Raw genomic sequence first — 13,275 nt, forward strand, 5'->3', positions numbered from 1 at the left:
AGGTCAACTCTCTGTGATGCCATAATGGGAGTAGAAATTGAGAGCTGTAGGGTCATGAAAGGTTTCAAAAGTTAGAAAAGTAGGTTCAAAAAAAGAATAAGTGACTAGTGTGGGAGAATTGTCTTTAAGTTTATATGCAGGATGTTACAACAGTCATAATGCCTGTGTAAGAGTTATAAGCCACAGGAGAAAAGAACTTACCCCTGGCTCATCCCCCTGTATATAGCCCAGTATTTGGTAGAATGCCTTGTGCATATTAGAGTCCCTAGCCATTGGACATATGGACTTGAATGTCAAAGCTGGGCTCGAGTTCCAGCTCAACCAATGAATAATTCTAAGACAAGTTACTTCTCTTTTTACATTTAAAAAAAGCTTCCTTATTTATTTCTTCCATGAGCAAGAGACAGAGAGAGAAAGAGTCAGCACCCTCCATTTCCCATCCCATATAGGCAAATGTTTCCCCGGGCTACTCAAGAAGGTTTCCCGATTTGAAATACAAGCTTTCCCTCACAGAACATTACATTTTACCGCTGGGCCACTGTCTGGCACCATAGGCTACTTATCTTTTCTAAGCCACATTTTCTCCATTGCCTCCTTATTTAACTCCCATAGAGTTAAATAAAAGAGTACATGAAGCCCATAACACGGTGCCTGGCACATACTATGTGTTCATTATGAATGAATCAATAAACAGAAATAAGTGAATGACTGAAGAAATAAAGAAAGAGAAATGGAAAATTTTCTTTGTATAAAAAGGTTGACATTTTCCATGTAAGAGAGCCATACATACAGACTCTGAGTCTGTTCAAGTAGCTAGGGAAGCTGATATTACTGGTCCCCTCAGAAAACACCTGCCTCTTTTTCTAGGCTCTGTAGAACTGTTGCTGAGTGACCCCTCTAAAAGTTCTGTCTTGGAAGTGACGAGATAGTGTTAGAATTGCTAAGATTGTGCTAGCACAATTTTAGTTCCTATAGTGGATGTGTTAATGTTGAAATCTACTCTAGTACGTCATTTGATCTAACCTTTGGATAGCTCTAATTTCTTACAAGTGGTATATAATTATTGAGTTTGGAGAATGGAAAGAAATGAAGCTGCAATGGGCATCAGTGTGCTAGTAAATAATGATATTTGGAATAATTATGCTTGGCTCTGCTTTCCAAGTTGATGATTTGTTATATTTTAAGGCCGTGCAATAGCTATTGGTATATGGCACAAAAACTTCAAAACTTAAAAACATCTCCATATTTATTTCTATGTGATAGTGCTCAACTATTAGACCTTAATAACAATTTCTGCTGTTTCATGATATTTATTGTAATGAGAATATCTAAGCTAGAGTTAATCCTTTAAAGAATTGTTTGAAATCAACACCACTCATTTTTGGGGAGCTGTAAATTGTTGCCATATAAAATGTAGAATAGGCTATTATCTTAAGACAATGCACATTCAGTGATTTATTTTTCTCTCACAAATGAACTCAAGAAGTCATTGAGATTAACACTGATGGTGATTTAATATTGCCATGGTAGACTACTAAATGACTCAAGCTTATATAAAGTGTAGTCAGTTCAAAATTCCTCATGAAGAGGGATAAAGGATGATAGATTTAGTACAACTAATTCTTATCTAGGTTTTAAATTGTCTTTGGGTCAAACAGTACTTTTGTGCAAAATACATGTATTATGTTATTTGGATTTTCTTATGAGGTGAATTTTATGTTGCAGTATATTCATCTAAAGTTCTTATTAAACTAAACTTCAAGGACAATGAAGAAATTTTTTTTCTTCTTTAGGCTGGGGGAATAGGCCAGCTTTAGAGACTTTCAGAAAAAAAACCATGAAACATGCTACATGAAATGTATCATTTCTAAGAAAGCAATGAATCATGATTTTGAAAATTACAGGACTCCTCATTATACTAAAAATTATCGTATTTAAGGTACTTAAGGAGAAATAATAGAGAAGACATTCGTGGGACACAGAAATAGTTTATTACCTATTTAAAGAATCATTTTATTTAAATTTATTTAGTATTATTTTTTAAAAAATTGAGAGAGAGAGAGAGAGGTAAAGTGAGAAAGCAAGCCATCAGGTCCAGGACTCAAACTGTGGTTGGCCTTGTGGGAATCCTGTGCCTTAACCACCATGTTATCTGCTGACCCAATCATGAAAAATTTATTTATCACTTTTGAAATTAATCTTTATTACACAGGGTATGAGAAATTACAGTCAAGGCAATATCTGGGATTGATCCGTTCAAGTCAATCCCTTACCTAGTTGAGAAGAAAAGTGACAGATTTTGAAACGTTTGTTTCCGTTTTGTTCTCTAGTTCTTAGTACCTTTTCAGTTACAAACACAGAATAGCTGGAAACAAGTGTTCACATTTGTGCTGCAGAGTAGGTCACCTCGGTGAGGATTTGAAAGTACTTGCAATATGAAAATATTGTCTTTAGCAGAAAAGTAAGCTTTGATTCAGAGCATGAAGGAGGAGATCTGGGAAGGCACCCTCTCAACCCCGGGGACTTACATGCGTAAAGAGATGACTAGTAATACCTTAAATTTAAAACTCCCCTGCACTCATCACCACTTCATTATGCTGTGTTTGCCTGACTGGGTCTCTATATTTAGAATACCTCTCTGACACGTTGTTTTTGCTTTCTTATAGGAAAAAAAACCCCAAAAAACAAGACTAATGCATTTTCCATGACAAGCTGTTGTGGGTGTTAATTTACTTCATAAGTTAACAGAAAATGATTAACAATGATATAATTAGTATTTGAGACAGAGGCGAGGGCTTTGCTATTCGACATTATCTATTTATCTTATAGAGAAAAAAGACAAAATGCTTTCTTAAAATATTAAGAAAAGATCATTACTGCAAGTTTTTCACTGTAAATTCCTGAAACATTTTTTTTTTCCTTCCTAGAATCGATTTTGTTTATGGGAAGGGTGACAAATCCTGACACCCAAAAGATAAATGGAAGAGATTTAGATTCACTGTGAATGAAAACACAACTTCAGAACAGAAGATAGTTCCTGGGAAATAGTTGATTGGCAAAATACCACCATCTTGAAAATATTTTCTATATACCTTTTTCTGGTTTTAAACTGTACTGTGGTAATCTGTATTAATAGAGATCTGTGTTCATGAAAAGTAAAATTTAATGTGCATTTGCATCTGTTCTTTTTGAGCATTTTATAAACTTTATAAAAATAAAAAGCAGTGAGCTTACATGAAGCATTACCATGTACCTATCAGAATAACCCTGTCTCAGATGTCCTAAATATCAAGCTTCTGTCGTACATGTCCAACCCCTTATATTCCTAATAGACAAAGTTAACAGACTCCAAGATACAGCAGCATTATCCGGATCACAGGAAGTAAGTCCAGAGAGGGGACAGGGACATGCGTATTGGGTGCTATTTCAGATGCAGGAGGTCCAGTATCTGTGACATAGATGAGCTTTTGGTATCTCACTAGTCTTCACTTGTTGCTCCAAGTTGTAGCGTTTAATGTTTGTCTCGTTTCAATACCTGTTGGATGATACCAATGCTTTTCTTTTGATTTATGCTTTGCATATGCTTACAAAGCAGAAATGCTGACAGCTTTTATAAAGTGTTCTTTTTTATTTTTCTTGAAGTTTTTGCTATCATTCGCAGGCCAGAGAGAGACAACCAGAGAGAGACAGGAAAAGGGAAAAATCACCTCCTCTCCCTCCAGGGGATGGCTACACTGCAATCTTTTCTCTTTGATTCTCCTCTTGGGATTTGAGGCCCACATGCACACGAGCCCAGTGTAATTTTCAAGCCGCTGGGGTCCAGGACTCTAACTGTATCGTGTGGGATCCAGCAACCTTAACCTCCATCTTACCAGCTGGCCCAAAGTGAGCCTATTTTTATAGGTGACAACTGCCAAATGAACATGATTCAGGAGGCTGACCTTCCGCGATTTTACAATACCAAGCTGAAGATGAGACTGCACTCTGTAAAGATTAAACACAGAGACCTTCCTCTGGATACTCTGGACATAACATCTAAATATCAACCACAACACTACATTCCGATATAACACTGTATAACAAGTTTCACAGCTTTTCATGCTAATAATGTGAAGTGTCTTTTCGTTTGTTCATCTTGTTCATTTTTGGCAGCAAACTTAACAATAATAGCTCTCCTTATTACCCCTAATCATATAACAGGTCCAGAAATAAGTACTTTATCGACATTAAATGAAATGCACTTCACATTCTATGAAATAATATTACCTCTATGACTGATGAAGAAACTGAGACTCAAAGAACTTATATAAATTAGTTTAGGACAAATAACCACTAAATGTAGTGCATGGATCTGAACTCCAGACTATCCGAACCTAAAACCTCTGATCTTTTTTAGAAAGATTTTTCTATAGGGTGCATACACTCGCCAGAGAGACAGAGAGACAGAAAGCAAGACATCACCCCCAGGGGATGACCACATCACAATCCTTTTTCCTCCATTCTCCTCTAGGTATTTTGAGCATGCACGCATAAGCACCCAGTGTGAGTTTTATGCCTCCAGATCCAGGACTCGAACCAAGGTTGACTATGTGGGAGTCCAGTGATATAACCATTATGCCATCTGCAGGTCCCAAAGCCTCTGATCTTAATGACTGAGTTACTATATTTCCTTTGCAAAGGAGGAAAATCTAATTTTCCTTCTACCTGTCATAGTTTTTGGTTGGGACTCCTATAACAACAGACAGATAAACCAGAGAAAGACATGTTTATGAACATGTGTACTTCACGTATACATGAGAGATACTCAGGCAAACATGAATAGATCTCATGTTGGAAACTTGAAACTGGTATACATGTCACTTCAATAAAGAGCAGCACGTGTTTTGAAAAATGATAAAGTAAAAGAAAAGGACCTTGAGTTTCTAGGAGTGAGTGGCAAATGGTAGAAGGCAAATGTATGATATCTATAAAGGTTAGTAGTAAAGTCTGCTGTGTAGAGTCCGTCCGTGTCATCTGCAGGAAGTTAAAGTTCTGAAAGTCATTTCCAGTGACTGGCCTGTCTTTCCTGACAGAGAGGGAAGAGAGGGAACTTTTTAAATTTATATAATGTTTTGAGGTAAGAAGAGGGGAAAATAAAGAGCTTTTCTCATATCTACTTCTTCTCGACTGCCTTCAGCTCAAAATAATTCTTATGCCAAATTGGCACATTCTGGGATGACGTATTCTGCTTTGTTTTTCTACTGAAGTCTAGTCTCCAAAGCCTAGGTATCTATCTGTAGCAAAACTTGGAGCAATGCTGAAGATATTAGTAATACAACTCTAAAATTAATTGTGATTGCTGCAAACCATAATATAATCGAAAGTAGTGTTCATTCCTATACTGTCAATTTGAGTTTGCTTACATAAATAAAACAGTGAATGTTAATCTGTATGTTAGTAATAGACCATGTGTTTGTGACGTAAACATTCTAGTTCTTCACCATGGAACTATATTTCTCTGATTCCAGAAGAAGAGAATAATAAGATCAGTTAAAATGAGTAGGTTTTTCAGATGTGGTCCAGACTCATGTTTCCCTTGGCCTGCCCGAGTTTGCATCCTCTTCCCTGTGTCAATCTGCCCTGGGGATTCATTCATTCATTCTGCACATACTAATTTACCTTCCATCGGGTCCCAGGCATTTTTCTCAGCAACAGGGAGATATCAGAGAACGAAACTGACAAGGTATCTGCCCACATGAAACTGACATTTACTGGGGGCAGAGAGGCAGTAAACCGGTGAGCAATACAAAAGCAAATTAATAACAAATTACGATAACCGATGGCATCAATAAAACAGAGTAAGGACATAAGGATTTCAATTACTGAGCTAATTCAATAAGGTGAATTCCCAAGTTCTAATTAATATGTGTCCTTACAGTATAATTTTTCAGTTTTTAACATTTTTTTTTAACATGAGAGGGCAACTGCACTTGCCAGAGACAGAGTGAGAGAGAGAGGGAAAAATAAGACAGCACCCCTCATTGTACAGAAGTTTGATTATTTTCTTCACTGATTTCATGTCTTTGCCTGGTATGTTTTATTTTCAGAGAGAGAGAGAGAGAGAGTTTATTAAGCCCTTTATGGAAGAGAGAGTAGCTTTCTGGTGTAGGTTCCAGCTGAAATCCCTTCTTCTATCCTATTCTAGAAGATGTGCCAAAGCACATCTAAAATAAGAACCTTTCATCTTCACTTTCAGTCACAATTAACTCAGTAGTTATAATTCTATATCATGAATGTTACAAGTGCCTGGAACATATTTATTTATGAAAGACAGTAAGTATAAAATAATTTTCTTTGTCAAGCTATATGAAGTCTTTAGGATTCACAACAGTATCTAGTCTGTGGGATAAAAATAATGTCAAAAATATAACCCCTGTAAAGTCCAATACATCATATATGTATCCCATATTTAGGCTTCTCCTTTAAGCCTAACAGTCATTATAGTATAGTTCTTTGGCCTAGGCGTGGTGACATATACTGCTATGATGCTGGCCCACAGGCTGGGATCACACAGGAGGCCCGGGTTCAACTTCTGATCCAACCAAAAGTCTGTGCATTGTGACATGTACCTGTAATTCCAACAACTTGAGTAGGCTGACGGGTCTCTGGACAGTGAGACTCTATCACAAAAATTAAAAAAAAAATGTAGTGTGGCTCTTTTGGAAACTTTGGGATTGGGTTTTATTGACTTCACATAGTCACAACTCATGGTGTAATTTAGAGAAGTCTGTTACAGCAGATAGCAGGACCTGGGAGGTCAAAGGACTCAAACTAGGAACACTTTCTTTTTTGAGGGTGAGATTTATAAACTTTTTTGAATCCTGTGGTAAAGAACTGAAAACCGTGAAAGATACAGAGAAAAGTTTAGGTACCTGTCACTGGAAGTTGGTGCTTTGGATCTCTGGAAATAAGATATTCTTTACATGATCTCAGACTATGGAAACCCACTGTCCATAAACCGTCCCCTAGAGGCACCTGTGAGAGTCTCCATGCATGTGACGAAGATGGGCCTATTTGAATCCATTTGCTTCCGAGAGCAATGTATTTCTGACATCCCCTCTCCCTTTATTTTTGGTTCCTCATGTAAGGATATCTAAATATGAAGACTGAACTAAAAGCTGAAACCTAGTTTCTAGGCTGGCCTTAAAGCACAATGCTTAAGTCTTATGCATAGAAAACTGGCCTGCTGTGGCTCAAAAATAATTCTAATAATGTATGAGAGCATGATTCAAATCCTGATGAGATGGAAAAACTGAGGAAAAAGGATTGTGTCATGACCACCCCCAATCAGGGTGTTTTCTCCTGCCCTCTCTGGCATATGCACACATACACTAACAAAAAAATCCAAAAAAACCCCCCAAAAAACAAAAACCTGTTTTTTTTTCTTGTTTTATGCCTCTAGTGACTACCTTGATGCCCTAATATAAAGAAAATAGAAGATACTTTTTTACTGTCCAATGTTAATAATTTTGAGTTCATCACCTTAATCCTCTGGGGCTTCAATATCCTCATCTCTACAATGAAATCCTAGATAAATCCTATATGAAGTTGTTCTTCCAAAGTCTTATGTTTTCAGACTTTGAACTTTCTAATAAAGACGTAACTTTGAAATAAGGTCTTTGGAGTCATTATTGTTTATATGCAGTGTTTTTCTACACAAGAAAATAAATTCCAGCCAGGACCTCTCACTAGGATTTTGATCCATTATATTATCTTTAATTATTTGTACTTGTTGCTATACAGGTTTGAGATTTAATTTTGAGAGAACACATATTACATTTTACTGTTGAGGAGAGATCTATCTAATAAAGATTTATTTTAGGTTTATTAGTTTCTTCTATTAGTAAGAACAATGGACAGAGAAAGAGAAAGAAAACATCCCCAATAGTCTCACAATGCCATGCTCGAGTCCCAGCCCAGCCAACTGGGACATGGTCATGAACATAGTCCACGGGTCATGAGCACTCAGGAAAGTGTACTCAGGGAGGTCTTTGGACACAAACCCAGAACCTTTGTATATTAGTCAGTCTTCAGAACATCACATATTACTTCTGCACCCTTGGCCTTCCCAAGTCTAGTAATGTTCTTGCCAAGTACAGTGCAGAGCTGTGGCTGGGCAGTATACCTGGCTGGTGACTTCATTTTGCCCGCCTTTGCATTTATTCAAGTAGAGTCATGAAATTGATTCTTATCAATGGAATGTGAGTGGAGGTGAGTGTGTCACTTCTGAGCCCAAGTAATTAAGAAATAAGTGTGCTTCTCTCACTGCTAACTTCTCCTGTCCCACTGGGATGCTGATGGATGAGATGACTCAACAATTCATGTTTAGAAGATAACAGAGCCTCTGTGAGCCCCAGTTATTCTGTGACTCTGTATCACACAGCCTCTCTACAGCTTGGGCTAATGCCAGCCAGAAATACCTGCACTGGACTATGATGTGAGTAAGAGTTACATTTTCACTGTCATTTAAAGAGGTGTTTGTGACAATAGTGTAAAGTTGTTACTGTTAACAGTGTACATCTATAAGAATGTGACATAAGTTGAAGTTAGGCAGCAAAAAACAATAACAACCACAACACAGACATCACAGCTGCAAGGCAGAACTTAGGAAGCTGTGGCAATATTTGGTAAAGTGTTGCTTGTGATAACTTGAAAGAAGACCACATGAATACTGACCTTGTATCCAGCTCGAGACTACATTCTACAATCCTTTGAACTTGGTTAACTGGAACACAAGCAGAAATGATATGTGTTACTTCTGGCCACTACAAGGAAGGGAGCTCACTTATTTTTCTTTCTCTATTGTCTACTTTGTTAGCTGGATGTCAACATTAAGGGTGACTATGGAACACAGCCTTGCAAGGAACACAGAAGAGGATCTATTCAGCCATTATCCTTGAATGATTGCATGGGTCGCATCCATCCTACCCTCTGCATTACCATCACTGACTGGGGATTCCCACGTTAGACTCTACTAGGAGAAGTAAAACACTGTATGGTGCTAGATCATAGGAACTAGGTAGCTAATGCTCACTAAAATATTACAACCCTGTTCTTACTACTTTTTAAATATGTATTTTCACGAGTAAAAGCTTCCTCATTCTGGTGTTTGACCTCTAGAAACCTCAAGATCTAGAAATAGCATAGAAACCTTTCTGCAAAAATCTATCTGTAAGAGCTCTAATTTTGCTTCAAGACCTAGTTCCAACATTTCTTCTAAAAAAGCCATCCAAGGCTCTCTTAATTCTCACTTCTTCCCACCAACACTCTCTCCCACAATAATAGTTTGTCATTTGAGATGTTCATATTGCAGCAGGCCTAGGATGAATATGTCTTTTCTTAGCTGTACTGTAGGGAAGTTTTATTTTATGGTTCCCTTTGGATCTAGTACCCTTCTGTATCCTGGAATGTTCTGGAATGTTTAAAAATTTTACCTTATCCTGTGAAAAAAATAAAAGTAGGGGATGATGCTCCAATGCATTTTTCCATGTAAATTGCTCAGCTCCATGATAATAATGTACCTTCACCAAATGATAGAAATAGGAATAGAATGCAGACAATCCACTAATGTGGTGCTTTGCTGACTGTCACACAGCTGTCTTGGTTGAGACTTTCCAGAATTAAAAAAGCATTCTTTATCTCATAGCATGTGTGTGTGTGTGTGTGTGTGTGTGTGTGTGTGTGTGTATGTATAGGTGGAGGATGTCTTCTTTAAAGATTTGTCTTGAATAGATTTTTGACTAATATAAAATAGTATGCCCCCTTGCAAGAATGAATACTTGACCATGCAAATGCTAATGATATTTAAAAGCATTGGCTTACCTTTCCATAGACAATTACATAAAGCTGATCTGAGCACATTCTCAATAGGCATTTGCAGAAACCAAAACAGATTTTCTTTTGGATGATATGCAAGTCTTATGTATTATTTGGCTTGTCATGCTTTATATAACATTATTTATGTTCTTCTATCCATGGAAACAGCACAAAATTTTTTGTCAATACATTTCCTATTCTGTAATTAACCATACCTTTTGGGAACAGCAGATAGTGTAATGGTTATATTGCTGGACTCCCATGTAGTTGACCACAGTTTGAGTCCCAGACCTGGTAGCTTAAAACTCACACCAGGTGCATGTGCGTGCATGCCAAAATTCTGAGAGGAGAAGGGATTGTGGCATAGTCATTCCCCCTGGGGTGGGGGGGGTGATTTCTCACTTTCTCTCTGCTATATCTCTGGAGAGTGCACATGACCAATGGCAAAAATGCCTCCAAAAAAACCAAAAAAGAACACATTGCCATTTATTTAGAGCTATTTTACCAGTTCTTAGTACTATATGCAGTGTCTTACAAAATCCTCACGTCTGCACACCCCATAAATGAGGGAATGAATGTTAAGGAGCTTTGCTCGAGCACCACATCTAGGAAATGGTAGAATTGGTATGTGAACTCTTGCTCCAGACCTCACCTCTAAGCCACTAAGCCAGTAGTTCTCACACTTCGATGTGTATCAAATCACCTGGAAGGCTTGTTAAGATACACATAAAAAATCTCAACACCCGAATTTCTGATTTGGCAGATCTAAACTGGATTCTTGCATTTCTGACAAGTTTGTAGGAGATGCTATCATGGTTACTGTTATTATTATGTTGTCAGGATTCTGGATTTTATTGTTTGCCTTACAAAAATAAGTTTTATTTCAGTAGCTGGTGAAATTTTTTTCAGATCAGCTTGATCTTTTCAAAGCCAAAGTTAAGCAGTTCACTTATATACAGAAAATAATAACATAAAAGGTAAGAATATAATTTGCATGTGAGAGGGCTAAGTCTTAAGAAAATTTCTAGAAATTGTGAACTAATTACTTTTCCTACTGATTGTTAAAATCAACGTAAATACATGCCAATTAATTGTCCTATTTTCTCACTTTGTATCCATACTGGCTCATTCCTTGAATGAAAAGGACAAAAATCTAGAACACATCATGGAAAAGAACGGATGTATATTTTCTCCTCAAAGCCCTTTGCGATGGTTCACTGATACCCATACAACCTCCTTCTTAGATTGTTTTCTCCACATTTAACATCACCTTGGTGGCGTATGCATGCCTGCAGTAAAGAAAACAAAGAGACAGTTTTAGGCATCATGGCGAATACTTGCTTTGGCATGGAACTAACCATCTACAGAAAGAATATGATTAAATGAGTACTACTTTGGGTCATTTTCCAAAAGGTTATAAAAGAGCGAATTTTTCGTCTCATCTAGAGATGATTAATTATATTGACATGCTGGTGAAGAGATCAATTGATCTACTCTATGGGCTTTTTCAGATTCAATTTTCATTTCAGCATATTACACATTAGCCAACAAAATAGAAATATAATTTCCCTTTCAGAAGTTTTTGATATGTGATACCCCCAAAATGTGAATCCGTTCAGTTCAGTAAAAAGCCATGAACAAACGTCCAGCAGGTGGCATGGTAGTGAAGGTGTGGGACTCCCAAAGGCCGACCATGGTTTGGATCCTGACCCAGTGGCTTGAAAATCATGCTAGGCACATGTGCATGAGTGCCCAAAATCCTGAGAGGAGAAAGGACAAGAGGAAGAGTGGTATAGCCATGCTCCTGCGAGGTGATTCTCACTTTCCCTCTCTCTGTCTTTCTCTGGTGAGTGCACTTGCCCTATAGCAAAAACCTTAAATAAAAGAAAGCCACAAATAAAATGAAACTTTTTTGGGGGTAGAAATTTTAAACATGCTAATTTTTAATTTTTGATTGTTACATTAATGTAAACTTTTAGTGGAGAGGTCAGAAGATGGCATAGTGGTTAAGGTGCTGGATTCCCACATGGTCAACCACAGATTGAGTCCCTAACCCAGGGACTTGAAATTCACACCAAGCACACATAAGTATGTGCCCAAAATGCCAAGAGGAGAAATAGAGGGAAGGGACTGTAATGTGGCTATCCCCCCTGGGGGGAGTGTGTGTAGTTTCTCACTTTCTCTTCCTGTGTGTCTGGCTCTCTGGTGAGTGCAAATACCCTATAGCAAAAATCTCTAAAAAAAATTCATAGACATTACGCTAACTGCTGGTCCCAAATAGCACTTTTTAAAGTATGGCGTGGGGGTGCCTGAGACTGACTCTATAAGGTGAAACTATTTATATAATAATATTAAGAAATTGTTCTTTTTGCCCTCAGTCTCTAATATTAAGAAGTGATTTGGGATCTGCAGGTGGCATGGTAATGAAGGCGCTGGATCCCACATGATCAATAATGCTGTTCAAGCCCCAGACCTGATAGCTTAAAAAACTCACCAGGTGTGTGTGCATGTGTGCCCGAAGTCCAGAAAGCAGAGCCTTCTCTGCCATCATGGTGTGTGTAGGTGACTTGGTTCTTCGCCATATCTTCTCACAAGACTTTCAGAATAACATGTGTTCTGGCCAAGAAACAGAAGCAAAATCATCCTATTCCCCAGTGGAGTTGAATGAAAACTGATAATAAACTCAGAGGAGATACTGGAGAAGAACCAACCTGGGTCTCTAAGGAACTGGATCAAGGTCACTATTGTCTTACCATATCAAGCTGAAAATTGTCATCACTGCATGAACAGTTGGGAATTTTTTTTTTTTTTTGAAAAAATGATGCTTCACTTTGTATCTATCCTCTGCATTGGTAAGTTGGTTCAATAACAAATACATGAAACCTTTTGTTTGGAAGAAAAAAATCCAGAGAACTGAATGAAGGGATTGCAGTGTGGCCATATCCCCTGGGGAGTGATTTCTCCCTTTTCCTCCTTCTGTTTCTCTATGATGAGTACTCACACCCTATGGCAAAAATCTTAAAAAGAGAAATGATTTGTCCATTTTTACTCTAAGTCTCTGAGTGTACATTGGAGTTTTCAGGCTGCAAGATATGTGATTCTGCATAGCTTGATACAGATACAGATTGAATATAGATTGATACAGATCGAATATAGAGACAGGTATGAAATTACAGCTTTTTTCTATTAAATAATATATTAAAGAGATATAAGAAATATAAAGAAAGGCTACTGTTTATTTTTTGGAGAGGTTTTTTTGCTATAGGGCTCATGCACTTGCAAGAAAGACAGAGATAGACAGAGAGACAGAAAGCGAGAAACCACTCCCCCTCAGGGGGGTTGGCCATGCCACAATCCCTTCTCCTCCATTCTCCTCTTGGGATCCCGCTGGGGTTCTGGGCCCCCCCTGCCATGAGTTTA

At 37.8% G+C, this 13,275-nt stretch overlaps 1 protein-coding gene and 1 long non-coding RNA gene across 3 annotated transcripts in view; one reads left to right on the plus strand and one right to left on the minus strand.

Annotated features, from left to right (window-relative positions):
- Positions 1 to 3,265, plus strand: part of SERPINI2 (serpin family I member 2) — a 34,720-nt gene extending 31,455 nt beyond the window's left edge. For both annotated transcript variants that reach the window (XM_027772554.1, XM_006150293.2), the window contains exon 9: positions 2,928 to 3,265. In XM_027772554.1, the coding sequence (XP_027628355.1) occupies positions 2,928 to 3,004 (77 nt within the window). In that variant the 3' untranslated portion in view covers positions 3,005 to 3,265. The remainder of the gene's footprint in view (positions 1 to 2,927) is intronic.
- A 5,448-nt stretch (positions 3,266 to 8,713) lies between these two features.
- Positions 8,714 to 13,275, minus strand: part of LOC102494619 (uncharacterized) — a 37,653-nt gene continuing 33,091 nt past the window's right edge. Inside the window, exons 3-4 of the long non-coding RNA XR_334787.1 lie at positions 10,964 to 11,144; positions 8,714 to 8,764 (exon numbers count right to left, since the gene is read on the minus strand). This is a non-coding gene — a long non-coding RNA (uncharacterized LOC102494619). The remainder of the gene's footprint in view (positions 8,765 to 10,963; positions 11,145 to 13,275) is intronic.

Source organism: Tupaia chinensis, unplaced genomic scaffold (assembly GCF_000334495.1).
Source record: "Tupaia chinensis unplaced genomic scaffold, TupChi_1.0 Scaffold000281_1, whole genome shotgun sequence".
Lineage (NCBI taxonomy): Eukaryota > Metazoa > Chordata > Mammalia > Scandentia > Tupaiidae > Tupaia > Tupaia belangeri.